General features: G+C 42.2%; 1 protein-coding gene and 1 long non-coding RNA gene across 6 annotated transcripts in view; one reads left to right on the top strand and one right to left on the bottom strand.

Annotated features, from left to right (window-relative positions):
• Positions 1-5,319, bottom strand: part of SLC22A23 (solute carrier family 22 member 23) — a 192,026-nt gene extending 186,707 nt beyond the window's left edge. Inside the window, exon 1 of one of the 2 annotated variants that reach the window (XM_090269884.1) lies at positions 4,116-5,319. In XM_090269884.1, the coding sequence (XP_090126010.1) occupies positions 4,116-4,778 (663 nt within the window). In that variant the 5' untranslated portion in view covers positions 4,779-5,319. The remainder of the gene's footprint in view (positions 1-4,115) is intronic. The other variant, XM_090269885.1, reaches the window with a different exon arrangement.
• Positions 3,852-19,396, top strand: part of LOC150015527 (uncharacterized) — a 55,143-nt gene continuing 39,598 nt past the window's right edge. The window contains exon 1 of one of the 4 annotated variants that reach the window (XR_016509744.1): positions 3,852-3,895. This is a non-coding gene — a long non-coding RNA (uncharacterized LOC150015527). Of the gene's footprint in view, positions 3,896-3,979; positions 4,468-19,396 lie in introns of those variants that run through there. The other 3 variants (XR_016509742.1, XR_016509741.1, XR_016509743.1) reach the window with 3 other exon arrangements.

Here is a 19,396-nt window from a genome sequence, read left to right as displayed (position 1 = left end):
TGAACACTGGGCTCAGGTACAGAACACTTGGCCCATTCAAGTGTGTGTCAACTGATTTTAACTCCAAGAGAATGCTCAGTGGTTAAGACTGGCCTTGGATTACTTGACATTCTTAATTAAAGAAAATATATGTCAAAGTGTTTTGAAAATTTTATAGGGCTGCACAAAAGGAAGTTAATATTATTATTATTATTATTATTATTATTATTATTTTGAAGGCACTACAAATTCTGTAACAGATAACAAATACTAAGGACCAAGGCAAAAACAGAAATTAAAAAGATCCTAATAGAAGAGATCTAATAACCCAAAACTATTAAGATGAAACCTATGTATATCAAGCACCATGTCACATAAGCACAGGCTGAGAAAGCCTGACACAGCATAATCCCATAAAGGTTTGGTGACTGTGGTCTCAACATACTAGTTAGAAGCATGTTGTATCTACTATGAGCTGAAGCAGTGTCCATTCTTCCTCTCTTCTGATTAGAAGACACAGGGCCTGCCAGGTTGTGTTCCGGGTGCCATGTTTAAGAGATACATGTCAAATGCAGCAGTCAGTATCACAAATTTTGTCATGTATGGAAATGGCTGAAGCAGCTGGCAATTTCTAACCAGGAGAGAAACTATGTACTTACACATGCTCAAACATCTGAACATGTATTATATGAAAGAAAAAGAATCATTCAGAGGAACAAGGTGCACAGACAGGCATGAGATCACCCTAGTTATAGGCACCAAAAAACATGTCTTTCTTCAAGGAAGACCAACTATGGAGTGGGCTGCCTGGCTAATGGGGGTTCCCTTCCTATCCTAGAAGGGATATCCACATCATAGATCTTATTCAGGAAGGGAGAGAGGATTGTCAGCCTAAGATCCCTCTTAATTACAGTAACATGGGAGTCTAACTAGCTTGTGTAGGTGCTATTATAGCATAAATAATAGGCTATTCAATATATACAACAGAGATAATACATTATATTATGAACATATTAATATACTTATAATATAATGTAAATATAATAATATATTCTTACCCGTTCTTCTGTATCCCCCTCACCACCTAACACCTAAGGATAGAATAAGGTGTATATTGTAGGGGCACAAAGGGAGACCCCCCCTAAAGAAACAATCTGGAGGGTGGGCCCCTTGTAGTATAGGCTTACCCCACTAGATGAGTGTTCTAGGAACCCATCTGTATCAGTGTACTAGCTGGTGTTGTTGTGAGAGGCTACAATTGGCTTCAGTGAATTTTTCTGAAGACTCTTTCATCGCATTTGCCCATTTCATAATGGGTGATTTATGAGCAGACCTGCCCACACCATGGTGAGTGTTCAGCAGTTTTTGACCAAAACCAGCATGACCTTTGTGCCCCACGCTCCCTATTCACTCAACCTCACCCTGAGTAACTTTGTTTTTGCCTCTCCAGATAAAAAAAAGTCCTCAAAGGGAAATGTTTTGCCAATGTAGAAGAGGTGAAACAAAAAAAATGGCAGAAGCACTAAAAGGCGTAAAAACTGACAAGTTCAAAAATTGTTTTGAGCAGTGGAAAAATGTCTCAATAGGTGTATTGAATCAAATGGCGAGTACTTTGAAGGTAACTGAAGTTTAAACATGTAAGAATAAATACACAATCTTTTATGGATAAATTCCAGAGGTTTTTTGGGTCCCCCCTCATATATGCTGAAGGAAGTCTAATGATAAAGACCTTGCATGAGGCCTGTTTGCAAGTGGGATGTTGTCGGGGAAGAGGGTACAAAAGGCAACTTCTCAGACCCTGAACTTTCATTTGGGGACAGAAGGCAAACCTTTGACTCTTGCTTCTACTTACAAAGCTGACAGGAACCTGACCCCAAAAATTCAGCATCCAATAGATTCCACATTTGTCTATCTGATAGTATATCCAATGTGCATAGCCAATGGAAGATAAAGTCTAGATTAGTACATGCCAGAATCTGCTTTAAGAGCTCTTTAAAGCATCTGATCATTTGTTATAGAACACTGTGGAAGGATAGTCCTTTATTTAGATCTTATTTGTGCATGAAAATCAATATGTCCCTTCTAGTCTTTATCTTACAAGAAAATGTGTCTCTAACTATTGTCCCAAAGTCTTCTCCTCCCAGGCTTGCCTTGTCAGCTATATGTAACTGTGACTTATCTAGCACCCCTTGAACATACTGCACATGTTTGTGCTATCTTTGATCTTCTCAAGTGCTAATTTAGAAAAATTTTCCAGCTCTCCAATTTGCCTCCATAGCCTGTTTTCAAGAACTATTTTAGTTCTCTCCTCCTATCATCCATGGCAGAGTGTGAATAGCTGTTCCTGGGTCCCTACCACTGAGATAATGATAGTCCATCCCACCTCCTAACTTTTAAGTTTGCTTCCCCTCTGACCCCAGGACAGCGCATCCTCCACTCACATTTGCTTTGATCTATAGTATTTCTCCTCTACTTTAAAAATGGACCTAAAGGATTTGAAAATGTTACCAAATCCTTATTTTCACAGAGATAGAGTATTAAAATAGTCCTGTAGTCATCGTTCTTAATTTTTCCATGCTGGTAAAAACAAAAGCAAAAAGCAAATATTGCCCTCTATCAATGGGAAACAGAGTCACAGAAACACCTTTGGGAAGGCCAGCCTGAGTTGGGGCAGGGGTTGGGGGGTGTCAGGATGAAGTAAGCTAGAAGGATCTTCCCTATTTAACAGCTAATTCAGACAGTTTCCACAGGACAGATCACTTCTTGCCAAGATTAAAACAAGGGTTATGATGATGTAACAGTTTCATCTTACATATCTGTGAGCTACAACTGTTTACTCATATTCATTTGGGGGGAAAACACGTGCACATTAATTATCATAAACTGTTAAATTTCAAGCTCACATTTAAACAAATCATTTAAAACTCTTTCTAGAACTGCCCAGAAGAGGAAAAGGTCTACATTTACTCTGAAGTGCAAATTAGTTATTTGAAACACAGAAGGGGCAAAAAAAACCACAAATTGCTTGACAAATTGATATATCTCTTATATGTTAAGAAACCCAGAAAATTATAGATGTCTTGGGCACTGATTTTCTAACATTGCTCAATCTCCATTTTTATGCTGGTCACACATCTCTCACCAAACACTCCTGTTCCATTCCACACAATACAATACCTCTGCTAGAGGGGTTCCTCTGGACTGCGAGCACGTTGGAAGTTCAGCTAAAGCTGACCAGGGTTTCAGTGCCTCAAACAAAAAAAGCTGCTATGTAGCAGCAGTGGTGGTCCTGGGCACCAAAACATTCTTAACATCCTTTCTACACTCCAGTGATGTTTACTAAAGTCCTGAGAAATCATTGAGGGAACACTGGGATGGCAACGTCTAAAGCTAAATACTATGCCTCTCTTGGAGTAGGCTGAACCTGGGGAGAGGGGAAATGGAGTTTTCAAAACCCCTTTGCTTCTCTGGCTACAACTTCGATTCCTTAGTTGGCTTTAGTCTCTTTCCAAAGGAAGTGGGAGACTGCTGAGGTATCCGGAAATAGGGCACTACAATCATGGATAGATATTTCTTTATGGGAGACACAGGGACAACTAGCCAGGCAGAAGAGCAGAGTCCTCGGCCTGACACCCACCAGCAGACCTTGAATGAGGCAGGTCCTCCAGAGTAGGCTTGGTCAGAGGCCTTACCCTCCGAAGGCCACCCCTGCCCTACTGAGGGTGACAGAAGGATGGCAGAAGGAAGCTCTAGTCTTTTTAGGGGGGAGGGCACTCTTTCCTTATATGCACTGAGACAGGAGTTTGGGTGCAAACTAAGAAAGGCTATGGTGCCCCCTTAGCGTTGGGAGGCAGTGCCACTGCGGAGGACAGCAAACCACCCCACCCCCCCAGCTCCTGCCCTGCTTCACACCCAGGTAAGTGCATCTCATTTAGGGGGAAGGAGGGGGTTAAGCCAATGTGAGATACCTATATACACAGGCTAGCATCTCTTCAGTGACTTCATCCCCCGCTGCCTCGGGCTTAGACCTCGGTATGTAAGGAGAGGGAAGAGGGACGGAGGGAAGGGTGGAGGCGACCTATGGGAGAGAAAAGCTCCAGAGAAGGTCACGGGGCCAGGGCGGTTGCGGCCCTTACCTTGCTGACCACGTTTTGGACGAGGCCTGTGCGGATACCATAGTCCCACGCGTGGCAGTCGCAGTTAGAGGCATTGTCCCCCTTGTCCCGAGGGGAGGGCAGGGGTGGCGTGCCCTCCCTGTCAGCTCCGCTCCTGTTGCTAAGTCTGCCTGCGGCGCCCCAGGCAGCAGTGGAGAAAGGGGTGGTCGGGAGGCTAGTCCAGTTGGCCGAGTCCTCCGCTCCCCACCGGCCAGTAGCGGTGACTCCCGCCAGCTCGGCGCCTTTGCCAGCCTCGCGGCACCAGAAGTTCGGCTGGTCCAAAAGGAAGGAGTCCGAGAACTGGCTGAAGCCGATGAACAGCGCTGGGATCCAGGTGAGGAGCACGAGAGTCTTCTGGTAGCCCCCGCCCAGACCTCCGAGGAAGGGCAGCACCGAACCGTCGTAGTCCAGCAGCAAGAGGCTCGAGGCTGCGGCTGCCGAGCAGCCGCTCAGGTGAGGACCGCCGCCGGCGGCATGTGGGGAGGGCAGCGGTTGGATCTCCCCACCGCTGCAGTGGCCCGCGCGTCCCCCAAGGGGCACCGAGGCCGCTGTGTCCCCAGGTGGCAGGGAGCCGTTCTCCTCGGCCAGGGGTGGCTGCCTCCCGGGCCCGCCGCCTGTCGCCTCGCGCCGTCGGTCTATCGCCATGGCCCGGGCCCGCGGCGCCCGCAGAGGCTCATAGAGCGCGGCGGAGGCTCCCTCGGGTGCCCCAAGCAGAGCGCGCCGGGCCTGGTGCCCGCTGCCGCCTCCGATCAGGGCCCGCAGCTCGAGGGAGAGCGCTCGGCCGCCCCAGGCGCGTCAGTCCGCCCCCATGTTACCGGCCTGAACCCCGCGCCCTGGGCGCTGCGGCCCCGCTCGGGCGCCGGGCAGACGGCGGGCAAAGGCCAGCCCTGGCCCTCAGCCGCAGCCGCTCATGAGCTCCCCGACGCGGGCGCCAGCGGCCGAGCCCGCCGCTCCACACTGCTCTGCGCCGGCCGCGGGAGGAGGAGGAGCGGGCGCCGCGCCTTTGCCGGCCGGCTTGGCGCCCTACGACAGCGGTGCGAATAATGCGGGCAGCGAGAGCAGTGTCTGCTGCTCCCCAGGCGCCCGGGATGTATTTATCCGACCTCCGCGCCTTCCGGAAGCCGCGAGCTGGGATCCCAACCCGCCGAGCCGGCTGCGCTCTCCTCCTCTGCTAGCCGATCTCCCTCCTCCCAGGGCTCTCCTCCTCCTCCCCGCCCGCTCGCCCGCCCCCTCTCCCCCACCCAGCAGAGGTGGAGGTAACAGCGGCACCTGCTGCACTATGCGCCTGGGCGCGAGCGCCCCCTCCAGCCTGGACGCGGTGCCACAGCCGCGGGACCCAAGGGCGGGCGGGGGGTGGGGTGGGGAGGGATCCTCAGGGCCCGCCTAGCCCGAGGGTCCCCTGCCTGTCTTCCCCACCTCCCGCGCCGGGCGAGGTAGGGGAGGAGAAGGCGCTCGGAGCCGCTGGCCAACTGGGGATCCCGGAGAAGTTGGCACGCGCCGGGAGCCTGCGAATAGGGTTCTGTGTGCCTCTCGGTTCCTACCTCCGCACGGTGCCTCACCCACCGGCATGCGCCTGGGCTCGGTGACCTCTGCTCGCCTCAGAGATGCACGCTGCCCAGCTGCCTGCACCCCGCCCCTGGTTTCGAGCCTAAGGGTTGCCGGCATTCGGGAGAAACCTTCTCGAGCTTTTTTGAGGTGCAGGCAGTGTTGGTTTTCGTATTCTCAGAGTAGCGTCAAGGAGGCACATTTGCCAGATTCAGGTCGTCGGTCACCGCAGTGTCGGATCACCCACCAGGACTGCAGCACCCACTCCCAAATCGCCTCTTCCCCACTCCCAAATTAATGCTATACAAGTAAGATGCTAGAAGGATATGTTGCCAACACAACTGACATATACAGAAACGTGAATGGTGATGGTATCCCCCCTCCCCCCAAATACCTTGAATTCGCCTTTCGAATGCAGAACGTTGAGTGCACAGGCTCACATGTCTGTATTCACACACATGAAGGCAAAACCTCTCTCCCCTCTCCCATGCTCCACCACCAACCTTGCCCAGCTGGCTCTTTATAAATAACACCAGCCCTGCGGCAAATGGCTGCATTAGCATTATTTCCTTATGCACCCAGGCGCAGATGAGAATGGGGCTGTACCTCTCACCCCACCGTCTCTACTTGTTGGACACATTTAATATTCTGAGAAGTTTATGAAAGTTTTGACAGCAATCCCTTTCCAGCCTTATGGGAGTGGGGGGATCCAGGGAGATGAGAGAAACACTTTTGCTTTCCAAAAGGATACACTCTAAGCTTCACCTACTGATATATTGTTTTTCATTTCCATTACTTGTTTACGTATTTAACCTGAAATTCTTTGTTGTTGTTGTTGTTGTTGTTATGGGTAACATGAGCTTACTAGGTAAAATACTGTCACATCCAAGACAATTCTTAATGCTGCCAGTGAGGCAGGGGAGGTTGTGGGCTTTCCTGCTGAGAAGGGGGAGATGAGGTAACTATGGTCTGAAGGAGCCCAAAGGCACCAAACCTCTAAGAATGGGTCTCAAAACCTGCTCATACTTAAGGAACATTTAGGGGTGATAGTGCACATTGTGCACATAGTAATGGTTTGAGGTTTTTTTCCCCAACTTCACATTATTAACTTGACTTTTCCTATCCTTGCTCTGTTAGAAGAGATAATAAATGCAAAATGTTTACTTCCATGCCTGGAACAAAGAAAGTTATCAATAAATGTTAGCCATTTATTATTACTACCACTACTACTCTTACTATTATATAAAATCTGCAGTTCGACTTCTGAGCTTAAATATAACTTTAAAGATGTTATTTATCTGCTCTTCAGTGGTCCACTGTTACAGAAGAGGTCTGTATACCTGGGTCTGGCTCTGCCTCTTTACCCATTTGTTGCAAAACAAGCATGATCTTGATGGCCGTTCATTCATAACAATAAATAATATTGAGCTTTGCAGGGTTGGCTTTCAAGTATATGCTGTCATTTAGTCCTCCCAGGACCCCTGAGAGGTGGGTCTTCAAGATATGGCTGTGAGGGTTAGGTGACTATCAGATCAAAGAGGGGGTCCACAGCAGAGGCAAGTCGATGGCTTTGAACCTGAATCTTCTGAATTGACATTCCAGGGTTTCTCCATTTCAATATTCAGGGACAGATTACAATACCATAGGGAAGAGTTTGAAATATATTTGTGAATGTGCATTTTTAGGTGGGAAGAGCCCTGGCCTTGGCAGGGAGTTTCATTGCCAAGCTGTTATTTTGTCCTGGTCCCCTAAAGGTGGTAGAAATCCTCAAATGATACATACCAAGAATATGGGAATTTGCTGGAAAATGGTGCTCTCTAAAATACAAGCTAAAAAGAATCAATATAAAATGTTTCGAATTAGCCATCTGCAGCACTGACTCAGGCATTGTAATTAAGTAGCTAGTTAGATTAGAGGTTTCCCTAAATCCCTCTTGGATCAACATGACCCCCAAATCTAGTCATGAAGATTAAAAGGTAACCAATTTAAAACAAACTGGTCTTCAGTTCATTAAGGCATACCACAAGTGATCTCATAAAGAGACCTAGAACAAAAGGAGTAAAGAGGAAGAATTTGACACCCCGATAGCCTACAGGGTGAGTATTTACTGTTCACTGGCTAGTATGGGGAAACCAGTCAGACATCTGCTATCACATTACCCTATTCTACTTTTCTTTTTGGTAGCTATCACTAAGTGCTAGTTTTCTTGTTTACTTATTTATTGACTACCTCCCACCTCCAGATAGGCACCTTGTACTCAGTTGTATTTCTGGTGCCTAAAACAGTACCTGGTGTGTGTAAGACACTCACATGAGTTTGTTGAATAAATGGGTTTATCAAGTTATCTATCAGGATCCTATCTGTTTACTTTGATTCTTAAGTCACCAAGCAACCTTTCTATATTTAAGTTCTCAAATATACTGCTCAGATCAGCTAAAATGAGAATTGAGATGAACTTGACAATCATATTTCTTATTATAAGTAAATGTGCTTAATGGATTAGCTCACAATATGAAGTTATTGTGGGCAGTTATTGGCTTGCAAATGGTAGGCTTGTAGGCCAAATGCAGCTCACAGATCATACATAATCTTGGAAGAAAAAAAAATGCCAACATTTGAAAATCAGAAGATTGAACATTAAAAAAACACAGAGAAAAAGTAGAAGCTTCAACACCTGGTGTTTTGGGCCACACTTCCCTGGAATGCAGTAGAGGGCTATGTGTTCTCCCGCTTCCCTAGTCCTCACCCATCAGCACACATCGCTCATGCACATCATTTGTCTGGCCACCAAAAGCATCTGAGTTTGTGACCCTAAATTTAACCCAATAAAAAGACTGAGCCATTCTCTCTTCCTCTGAAAGCATGTTAAATAACCTGCCAGTTTGTAATTTCCTAATTTTGAGAGGATAATGAAAAAAAGATGCAATCTAATAACCAATACACTTGGACAATCTTATTTGCTTGGAGATAACTGGAGTAAAAATATTTAGTTTACTTCTAAAGTTGATAGGAATCTAATTTTAAAACTTCCAAAATTTTATAAAAGTTAGTTCCAAGGAATTGATGTCAGAGTTAATTAACTTAAAATTACAAAACTAGTCATAACAAATCAATTTCACATTGGTTTTATGTGTATGTCCATGTTTTTTATTTATACTTAAAATATAGATAGATATCCCATTTTGGGATATGTCTTTTTTATTCTGACTGCAGTTTGATTTCATTCAAGTGATTATTTGAAAATATGTTATCTTGATTTTTGGAGGATAAGAAAAAAGTGATACAAAATTACTTCCAACTCTGTGTATACATGAAAATTATTTATATCAGCCTTTGACTTTTGGAGGGTTAACTCTGACTTTCAAACAAGGAATTTGACATTTACAAAACCTATCATAAACAAAAATGAGAAAGCTACTTTGGGTCAGTAGCTAAAGTAATAAAAATGTCACATAATCTGTCCTAAGGAAAACTACAGGTAATATCTTAAGGAAAACTGCCCATCCTGTACACATCAAATTCACCCTTCCTGATCAAAAGGCCAAGTGGAAAGAAATAACAAAGTAAAGATAAAATTTCTATGCAAAAAACTATTCAATTGTAAATGTGATTGATAGACCCTGATCACTTTTAAAAGCTTGGTCAAATATTAATTTAGCACTTAAAAATTTTTTTACATTTTTTGTTTTATTTTTTGACAGTGCCCTTTTTTATAGCTGTCCTGAGATAAAATAGGTGTACAAATCTGTAGAGTTAAAAAACAAAAATTTAGCAGAACAAACTGATCTAGAATTGTATGTTGGCTCTTGTTTTTTAAAAATCACAAATACCACATTTGCTTTATTGTTCTTGAGAATGTTTTTGTTTCACACACACATAGAAAAAAGGACACAATCCCAGGACTTACAGGAGAACATTATCTCTTTCATTCCAGCAAGGAAACAGTCTCTTTTTTGTTGAGAATCATCCCCAAATTTGCAAATGGATCTCAGATTTCAAGTATGGGCTTTGGGTGAGCAATCTGAAGACAATCATTATCAGGAGGGTTTGTGGCAAAGATTTAGGGGGAAAAATTTTCACTTCCTAAGAGAGCCAAATACGCTCATTAAACAACTCTTTCCCCCTAACTCTTTCCCTACTATTTCTAATGAAGATGAAGAAAAACCAACAACTGTCTGGCCTGGCTGTTCTGGTCAAATCTAAAGTGATTAAACCAATTTCCTTCAATGAGCAGAAGCTAAACGAGGATAAGAGTAAAAATACTCTTGAATGGGGTAGATCACAGACTCGGAATATACTTTCTGAAGCAAGATATTTGACCAAAAACATGTGATAACCTTTTTGTCTCTAATACAGTTGGTTTGAATTTATGACTGTCTAAATCATAAAGAATTATTATATTTTTAAAATTAGCTGCACCTATATGCACATCAGCATAAATTATGGGCTACCTCACAGGGCTTTGATTAAAAATTTAGTGTCTCTATAGCAAAAAGTTTATAAATGTATAGATAAAGTCACTGAAACTTTTTTAAAGTTAAGAGTCAGTACTTTAAAAAATAAAACTGAGTGTTTGAACTTTGATTGAATAAAACACTTTTGCTATTTTATAAGGTTATTTAACATCCGAATATCAATGAGTATACCTGGCACCATTTCTAATATCGTTCTCTAATAAAAGGAACCAAGGATGTTTGGGGAAATAATTGATTGTAAAACTGGGGCAGGAAATATACAAGATGAACCTGGGGTATCTTACAGTGTCAGAAAGTAAGAAAGTGCTAAACACCTGCTACCACAGTGCTAGTGCGTGCGCACGCTCACGCGTACACACGCGCGCACACACACACAATGATAGAGTTTTGTCAAAGAGACACAGGAGCCAACTGAAAGAGTTCCTAATTTGAACAACAAAATAAATAAAGTACTATTGGATAATAACCCAATGTACAAAATAACTATCCATGACTCCATACTGATATAAATAAATGTTGAATAAATAAATAAATAGGGAAGAAGAAACAAATTTCCTATGCAGAAGAATGCCAAGTAATATATGTAGCTACACGGCACTCAAAAAGTTGAGCAGAACTCTCCTGAAGTCTGGGCTATGCATAGTATTTCCTTCCAAAGAGGATAGCATGGAAAGGGAGGAGAAAAGAGAGGGAGAGAGACAGAGAAAGGTTACAGTGGAGAAACCTAATAATTACTATCTCAGCCAGGTCATCAAGCTAAGTCATGTTGATGGCATGTAGCCTTGATATGATGTGATGCAAATCGCCCTTTACCTCTTTGATCTTTCTACCCCCAAACCATAATCCCATTCTAACCGTGAAGAAAACAAACCCCAATTAAGGGACATTCTACAAAATACCTGACCAGTACTAAAGACTGTCAAGGTGATAAAAAACAAGGAAAGTCTGAGGATCTGTCACAGCCAAGAGGAGGCTAAGGAGACATAACAATGAAATATAATGTGGCATTCTGGATGAGATCCTGGGACAGAAAAAGGACCCTAGGTGAACACTAAGAAAATCTGAGTAAACTCTGAACTTCAAATAATAAAAATATATCAATATTTTTGTATTAGTTGAGACAAATGTATCAGAAAAATATAAGATGTTAATAATATGGGAAATTAGGTAGGGTACATGGGAACTCTGTACTATCTTTGAAGGTTTGTTTTTTTTCCTCTAAATGTAAAACTATTCTAAAATAAAAATTTTATTTTTTAAAAGGGGATTTAACACTCTTCGAACATTAATGTTTCATTTTAAGTTCTAAATCAGTGATTTCCCTCTGTATGGGTTCCATCTCTGTGATATTTTTAGTCAAGTAAAGGTTTAATGGTTTGGAACACAAAATTGATGAAGGGCCAGAAAATATATAAATAATTAAAAATAAATTTTAATAAATACTTATTGTAGTAATTGATTTTTGAAAATACTACAAAGTGTTCAAAGAAACCAACATTATTAGCAAACTTCTCAGTTGTGGTCAGGGCTCTGGTCTAAGTGGCCAGCAAGGTGGGGCAAGCCTCAAACTCTGACTGGGGGACACGGCAACTGTAGCTTTGCTTAAATTCTTGTTTAATTTGAACTTACATTTCCATATTTTATCTGTTTTCATTATTGACCCAGATATGCATTTAAACCCAATTTTTCTTTAAGAGCTTTTTTCTCCTATCTTGTTAACCTCCTCAAAGACTCCATTTATTTAAAGTTAACATAGAACCTTTAGGGAAGCTGAAAAATACATGTGCATGGAATAACCACATGCTTTGAGTGAATCTAATGCAGTGGCGGTAGCCTCCAGGTTAATGAGTTTTGACAGTCTTTTTATCAGCCAGAAAATGCTGGGAATATATAAACCTAAGGGCTTTCAAGTAAAACTCCATTTTTTAGTGTATGTCCCCAAAAGAAAGGCCCTTGATTATGTGTCTCAGTAGCCCCTCTGCCTGTCTCAGAGCCTGGCACTCAATAAATATTTGTGAAATTAATTAATGAATTAATGAAGAATGGGATGATATATAGGATTTTACCAGAGAAAGAACCTCTCCTTTCCCTCCAAGTTGAAGGAACAGCAGGAATGAAGACATAAAGGCAGTAATGAGAATTGCATGTCTGCAAAGTTTATAGACCTAATGGCATTTCTATAATATGTCTAATTATAGGATTTATAGAATAAAATTTGATGATACCTTTTTTGAAATAATAAGAAATACATATATTTGGTCTCTTCCCCCCAGTTCCTAACATAAGGCTCTTAAAACCTTTGTAAATTCCTAAGTGGTAAGAGCACTAGGAGCATCTTTTGTTCAAATAAGGTGACTCTGGGTGGGCTCCTGGATGAGGGCTGGTCAGCAGAAAGACCAAAACATGATTCAAAGTTCTCAGAGAGGAGGGAGAGTGCTGGAAATGGACTTAACAATTGATTGAGCCTAGGTGAGAAAGCCTCCATGAAATCCCCATAGCATGGGTGCAGTGAGCTTCCAGGTCAGTGAACACATTCACGCCCAGAGGGTGACACACCCAGGCTGGACAGGGCATCATCTGAACTGGCATGGAACAGCTAATATTCTTATGAAAACAGGATAATGCTTGTATTCTTTGAGGACACAAGTGACAATGGGGAGAAGGCACAGAACATGCCAGTTAGTGAGTCTAAAGCTAAAGTGAATACTTTACATGTCAGTATTTGAAAACTGACTTGCTTTAGGTAGCATATCAGGGTATCATACTTGCTTACATAGTGAGAGATCTATAGGCAATCACCAACACTGTGAGTATGTAATAGTATTTTTTATATGAAAATGTACAGAAAACCTAAGGCAACCTGACTTATGCAAAAAAGGGACTTTATTAGCTTATATAACCAAAAAGACCAAGGGTTGTATGGCTTTAGCCATGGCTGAATTCTGTTGTGTCTCCACCTCTTGGGTTTGCTTTCTTCTCTGTTACCTTCACTCTCAGGCCCTGTTTGTGTTTCCCATGCCCACCCCTGACAGCACCAGCAGAAGGAGAATACTTCTTCTCTAAAAGCTCAAAAAAATATCACAGCCCATCTCACTGGCTCTGATTATTGCTGGCTGGGTCATGTGCCATTTTTCAGCCTATCCCTGTGGCTCCAGGGCTGTGATACTTTTATTGGCCAGGCTTGGTCCACATGGCATGAAAATGTCCTTAGTCTAGTCTGAACCATGATGTATGAAAGTGGAGTAGCAGAATTTCCCAAGAACAGTTACCAGAAGGAGAAACAATGATATCTATTTCAATTGTTCTAGTTAGAAATGACATGCAAATTCTAGATTTTTAAAAACATACATAGTTGCCTTTTCGGTCCTTAATCTGAAAGAGACAATAGATTGGGCATTAGCTGCAAACTATGTTGGAAAGAATCCTCCACTTTTCAGGAAAACTCAGCAAATAAATTAAAATTAACTACTATCTGCAGGAACACCAATGACTCCAAGTTACCTAAACTCCATGTTTTATCTAAAGCAAGTGTGGGACACTATTAACATGGTTCATCATTAGGTGATTAGGATCCAGGGTCATTCAAACCACTCCTGGCTAAAGTGACCATAGAGGATGATATCAGTGCTTTGCCCAGATCCTTCAGGGCCCTTTGAACTATTTATGTTTGGAGGTCTGGGGGCTGAGAAAAGGAGGCCAGCTTCAAGGAGCTTTTGCTTCCAGCAGATCCCACTTGGACTTTTGTTCAAAGCATTGCTCTTGGATTATTGAGATGATTTGCCAAGGGAGCAGGAAATTTCTGAGAATTTAGTTTCCCCTAAACCTGTGACAAGTTTCATGTGCCAAGAACCGTCCTGCCTGGTTCTTTGCACATGAAATCTCATTTCGGAATCTGCTTTTAGCCATCAAAGCAGGAATCTATGAGGATGAAAGTTTTAAGCCCAAAGAAGCACTTGGCAGGCTCTAGTGGAGAAAGCAGAGAATCTTAACTTAGACTTCTCAACTTCTTGTCCAGAACTTACAACCTGCTGGTTATGTGAGCTCTGTCAAGGTAAGAAATGTCCAAACCTATAGATAATTTTTTATAAGAGTTTATAGGAGCCAAACTGATGACATATGCTGGGGAACAAGATTTCAGCTGCTCCAGAGAATAGCAGTTTTGCAACTGCTTTTATTCATTTGAAGTTAAGGACAGAACATAAGGAAGATTAATTGCATCAAGGTGAGAGCAAGCAAGGGGGTATCAGAGTACAACATCATTAACAAGAGTATGTGCTCTCTTGAGGATGGATAAACCATATGTCAAAGGTGTGTTAACCTAAATGCACAAGAACAATGAATAGGGCTGGCTTAAAACCTTTTATTAAAGAAGTTATAAGCCTGGGGCATGACTACCCTTCATGATCTGCACAGTTAGGAATTTATGATCACATCATCTTTCCCATAGAACTCTATTTTCTGTCTACAGTTTCCCCTTTTGCTTATAAATCAATCTAAAGGATGCATTGATGACCAATCTTTGGTCAGATAGTGTGGTCTCACAGCTCTAGGAGGGCTTATTCCCAGAAGTCTCAGTATCTACATCATCAGTTGACCATCGGAGATGGGCCAATACCATAACCATGGGATCTGACTTGGGGCCAAATTTTTCCAAAATGGGAAGAGCTGGTAAAATGGAGGGCAGTGAGGTTTTATGGCCTTTATTGCATAAATATACTCTGGATCATTTCTATCCTATGAACTATCATGATCTGAGTTTTGCCTTCTGTCTCATTTTTATGTATTTGGCGTCTAGTATGACATTTACATAAGCCATGAAAAGAATATTAACAGTTATCTTATACATGTTCAGTAATCATAAAGATTTGGACTCTGTAGAAAAACCCAAAGAAGAAGTATAACTATTATGACATTATGACTATTATATCATTAACAGACAGGTAAAGACAAACAAAATAGCCCTGACTGGTGTGGCTTAGTTGATTGGGTGTCATCCTGCAAAGTGAAATGTCGCTGGTTTGATTCCCAGTCATGGAACATGCATAGGTTGCAGGTTCAGTCCTTGGTCAGGGTACGTGAGAGAGGCAACTAATGGATGTTTCTCTCTCATTTCAATATTTTTCTCCCTTTCTTTCTCCCTCCCCTTTTGCTAAAAATAAATAAATTAATTAAAGAAAAGACAAATAAAATGGATTCGGAGTTCAATATTAATTTGTAGGTACACAGGCCAAGTCCATGTCTTGGGATAGCTGTTTACCTCTGGTGTTATGGCTTCTCCTCCTTGAGAGAGTTTGATGTCTGTAGACATGGGTACATGTCCATTTGTGGTTAGGCACCTGATAAATTTCCTTCCATTGAGATTAGAGAGTGTTTTTTACTTGATGTTCTCCCTATCCCCATCCCCCCACCAAAGAAAAAAATCCAGGTGGCAATCAGTGATCTTTAACATCTTTGTCTCCTAGAAGGTCACTGTGAAAGAACAGTTACCAACTAGGCATTTCCCTGAAGTGACTTTATTAAGCCTCAGTAATACAATGTCTCCTTTCAATAATATCAGCTCTTAAATTCCTTCATTTAAGTCCAGCTTAAATGCACTATGATGCATGAAAGAATGCAAAAATCAAAAAAGGAAAGCCAGGGAGCAAGGAAGAACCAATTCACCATCTTGTGTTTGCCATAGCCCCAAATATTCATTTAATTTACAACCAGTATTTGTCCATACAATATACCCTAGAAGTTTTCATCACTTATTTCACAGTGCTTCCCATGCAATTTCAAATCCTTCGAGGTGTTCCAGGGGCTCTTCTGAAACACCAAAAGTTATTCCTGCATATATTGAGAGTTTAACCCTTAAAACCTCTTGAGGGTAGATAACTTCTTGAGAGTGGATAACCCCTTTCAGGGGTATTACTTAGGAATTTATGATCAGATCACCCTGTGAGTTTATTTTCCATAGAACCCTTTTGCACCCATGGCTTGAACAAGTCACATCACTTCTGTGAGGCTTACTTTCCTCCTCTATAAAATGGGGATAATCATAACACCTGCCTTACCTGCCTATCACATAGAGTTGCTGTGAAGAACAAGTGAAATAATGTGAACAAAGGGAACTTGGTAATGTAAACAATTATACAATATCCACTATTACTTAGGTGCTATCAGAAGTGGTCACTTTGACTCCAAGCACTCAAGATATCTATATTGAACTTCTCTGATCCTTCCGGACACCACAAACCTGGGGGCAGGTTCCAATAGCAATCAAATAAAAGAGGCTGGAATGCCCGGGGGACATTTCATTCCATTAACTCTGCTAAATAATTCTACAGTAGAATTAGATACACAAAGAGCTTGAGTTTGTGCCTGCAGTCAGCTTGTCTGGTAGGGAGTGCTTGCTGGACACAGATCTCTGTGGATTGTCCTGAATCCCTGGTTTCCTCATTTTGCCCAGGGGCAGGCAAGCTGGTCCTCCAACTTCTCTACTAGGTTAAATAAACATCATCAGGAGTGGTGGCCTGTCACACTCATCCACCGAACCCAACCCCAATAGGAGCAGCCCTCTTTCCCTGTTCTGGATTTTATCTACTGGGCAGAGCTAATGCTAGGTGCATCCTGCTTGCCCTGTCCTGCTATAAACACATTGCTCTGCATCTTTTATGAAACAAAAAATGTGACATATTTCTAATTACCCTAATAATGATTACAGCCATTATTCCTTGAGTACTTGAACAGCTTTACATATATACTACCTTACATCTATGAAGGAGGTCCCATTGACGCACTTTAGAGATGAGGAAAGCAAGCTTTAAAGATGCTAAATAACTTGCCCAAAGTCACACAGTATAAGAACCAGGACTCAAAACCAAAACTCAGATCAAGTCATGCCAGAGCTCAGGAGCTTAATAACTAGAATAAGCACCCTGCTCTGGCAGGAAAGAGCTGGGTAAAGCAGGGAATTCCCACAGGTGTTTCCAATTTAATTGGGCAACTATCCTCTATCTGCCGGGGCTCACCTACAGCTTTGTGGCTGCTGCCGCTTTCTGCCCCTCTTTTCTCAACAGAAAGTCATGCCCAGTGGCTTCCTTGACCCCTGCAGATGCCTTTGCTTCAAGACCCAGCTTCCTCTCTGCCCCAAACAGTAACCTTAGGAAACCCTAAATTGCTTCCCTATAGGAAAATGCCCACTTACGAGTCCCCATGTCAGTACTGTCACCCATGGCCCTTACCAGAGACAACTCTGAACTCTTAGGCTCTCCAGGAACCATTTACGTAGTCGGGGATAACTGTGGCATTAACCATGACTAATGAACAGAACTCTAGAGAGTGAGGACTTCTTATGAACTTGCCTTATTTCCTTTTGTTTGGGGTTCAGAAATGCCAGTGGAGTATAGAATACTGTGTCTTCCCATGCCTTCATTGTTTGAGATGCTCAGAAAATCACACTTGCTCAAAGCAGAACTAGCTGCAAGTGCAGGTGAACTACTTCAGTCCCTCACCTTTTATTTGAGGTCTCATAAGGATCAGCAGCTCTGGCTGGAGGTGGAGCTGGTCTGAGTTGTCAGAGAAGCCAGGTATAGTTCTGTATGTTCTGGGGGAACCCTTCTGCAGCAAAGATCCAAAATAGGGGAGCCTAAACTCCATTTCTATTTTCAGTTTTTGCCTTTATTTCCCATCTATTTCATTGAAAAAAAATGACCTTAATGCCTTGTGTTGGATGAGGCTTTTACAAATAGAAATGGATATTTTTAAATGAGCAAGCCCGAATGTGTATGTATAAATCTCTGCTCTTCCAACAGAGGACAATAGACTCATGAAAGAGGTGCTATTATTGTTCAAACCTTTCAGCCCTCTTTTTATGAAACTACATTTGGAATTTGTAGTGCATTATTTCGAATACTCTCAATTGTGAAAAAACTTTTTAAGAAAAGTGGCTAAATGCCAAATGAAACCAAGTTTAGTGATTAAACTGAGAAATATTATTTGGTGCTTTAAATGACCTGTGACTATAAAATAAGGAGTTAGAATTTCTCTTGTTGTCCTTAAAGTGGCTCTGGAGGTGATGGTTGTCTTCTGAGCATGAGAAAGCTTTGGGGGGGAGGAAGCCTGGCCTGGCACAGAGGCAACGTTAGGTTGGGCTTTGACTAAGCTGTGAAAGAGCTTGCTTTCTTTCTTCTCCATCCGCACTTTAAAACACCACTCCCTTTTTGATCTTTGCCGAGCATTTATCTTTTACATTTTCATTTAATGAATGACAATGTGTTCAAACCCCAAGAGGGATTAGAGAAGAATTTAAATCATTCCTTGCCCACGTGTCCTCCAGAGAAATGTATGTTTTATATTCTCTTTTACTCAGAGAGGCCTATCTTTCTCACTGTGGTAAGATAAAGGAATTAGAAAACAGTCAAAACAGTGTCCTCTTCTTCTGGGCTCTCCCACATGTTTTATTTTTCTTCCTATCAAAGGCTGACCCTGTTCATTCTTCCACCTAATTAAATCTCAGGGTGTGAAATCCTGCTGGTCCCAATTTTGCACTTTTCAACCCAGGGGCACCTTTATCAATAGTTTGTTAGGGATCTTCAGTTACCTTAGATTAACATACTAATTAGCCACTTAGGCTACTTAAGGAAAATAATTCTGGTGGCTCCTCTCCCTCTTCTAATTACCAAGTCTCAGTTTTTGGCCTCCATCTCAAAGTCTTTCATTTTCCCCTTCAACTTGATTCTTCATTTGCTTCCATTAGTGTCTGCACTGGAATTCGGCTACACTGTTTGAAGTTCTCTGTTGCTAAGAGATGCTATTTTGCATCAAACCCAAATGTGAACTAACACTAATTAAAACCTTTATGTACCTTTGCAAATAGCCACTGTACTAATGTCCAGGCCAAGGAGAAATGGGTTCTTTTCATTTGTTTTAATAACAATCGGAAGGTCCAGTGGTGGTCGGTCAAAATATAAGAAGAGAGGAAGCAACTTGTTCAGGTTGAGCTTGTTGGTGTATTTGTCAGCGCACCATGGCTGGTTTTTTTCCAAGACAATATAAAAATTTATAATTTCTCCCTTTCCTGGGCAGGAATATACCATTTCCAAATGAAAACAAATAATAAAGCTAAATGAAACCTTTCGTCATCTACTTTAAGCCTCTATTTTCTGGGAGGGAAAACTGAGGTCTAGGGAAATTGAATCCTTTGACCTAAATCAAAGTTTAGCAGAGGCCCATCTGGGACCAGAGTGAAGTTAGCTCTTCTGA

The sequence above is a fragment of the Furipterus horrens genome, unplaced genomic scaffold (genome assembly GCF_987537825.1).
Source record: "Furipterus horrens unplaced genomic scaffold, mFurHor1.1.pri manual_scaffold_3, whole genome shotgun sequence".
NCBI classification, from domain to species: domain Eukaryota; kingdom Metazoa; phylum Chordata; class Mammalia; order Chiroptera; family Furipteridae; genus Furipterus; species Furipterus horrens.
Note: the sequence above shows the minus strand (reverse complement) of the source record. Positions and strands in the feature narration are given on the sequence as shown.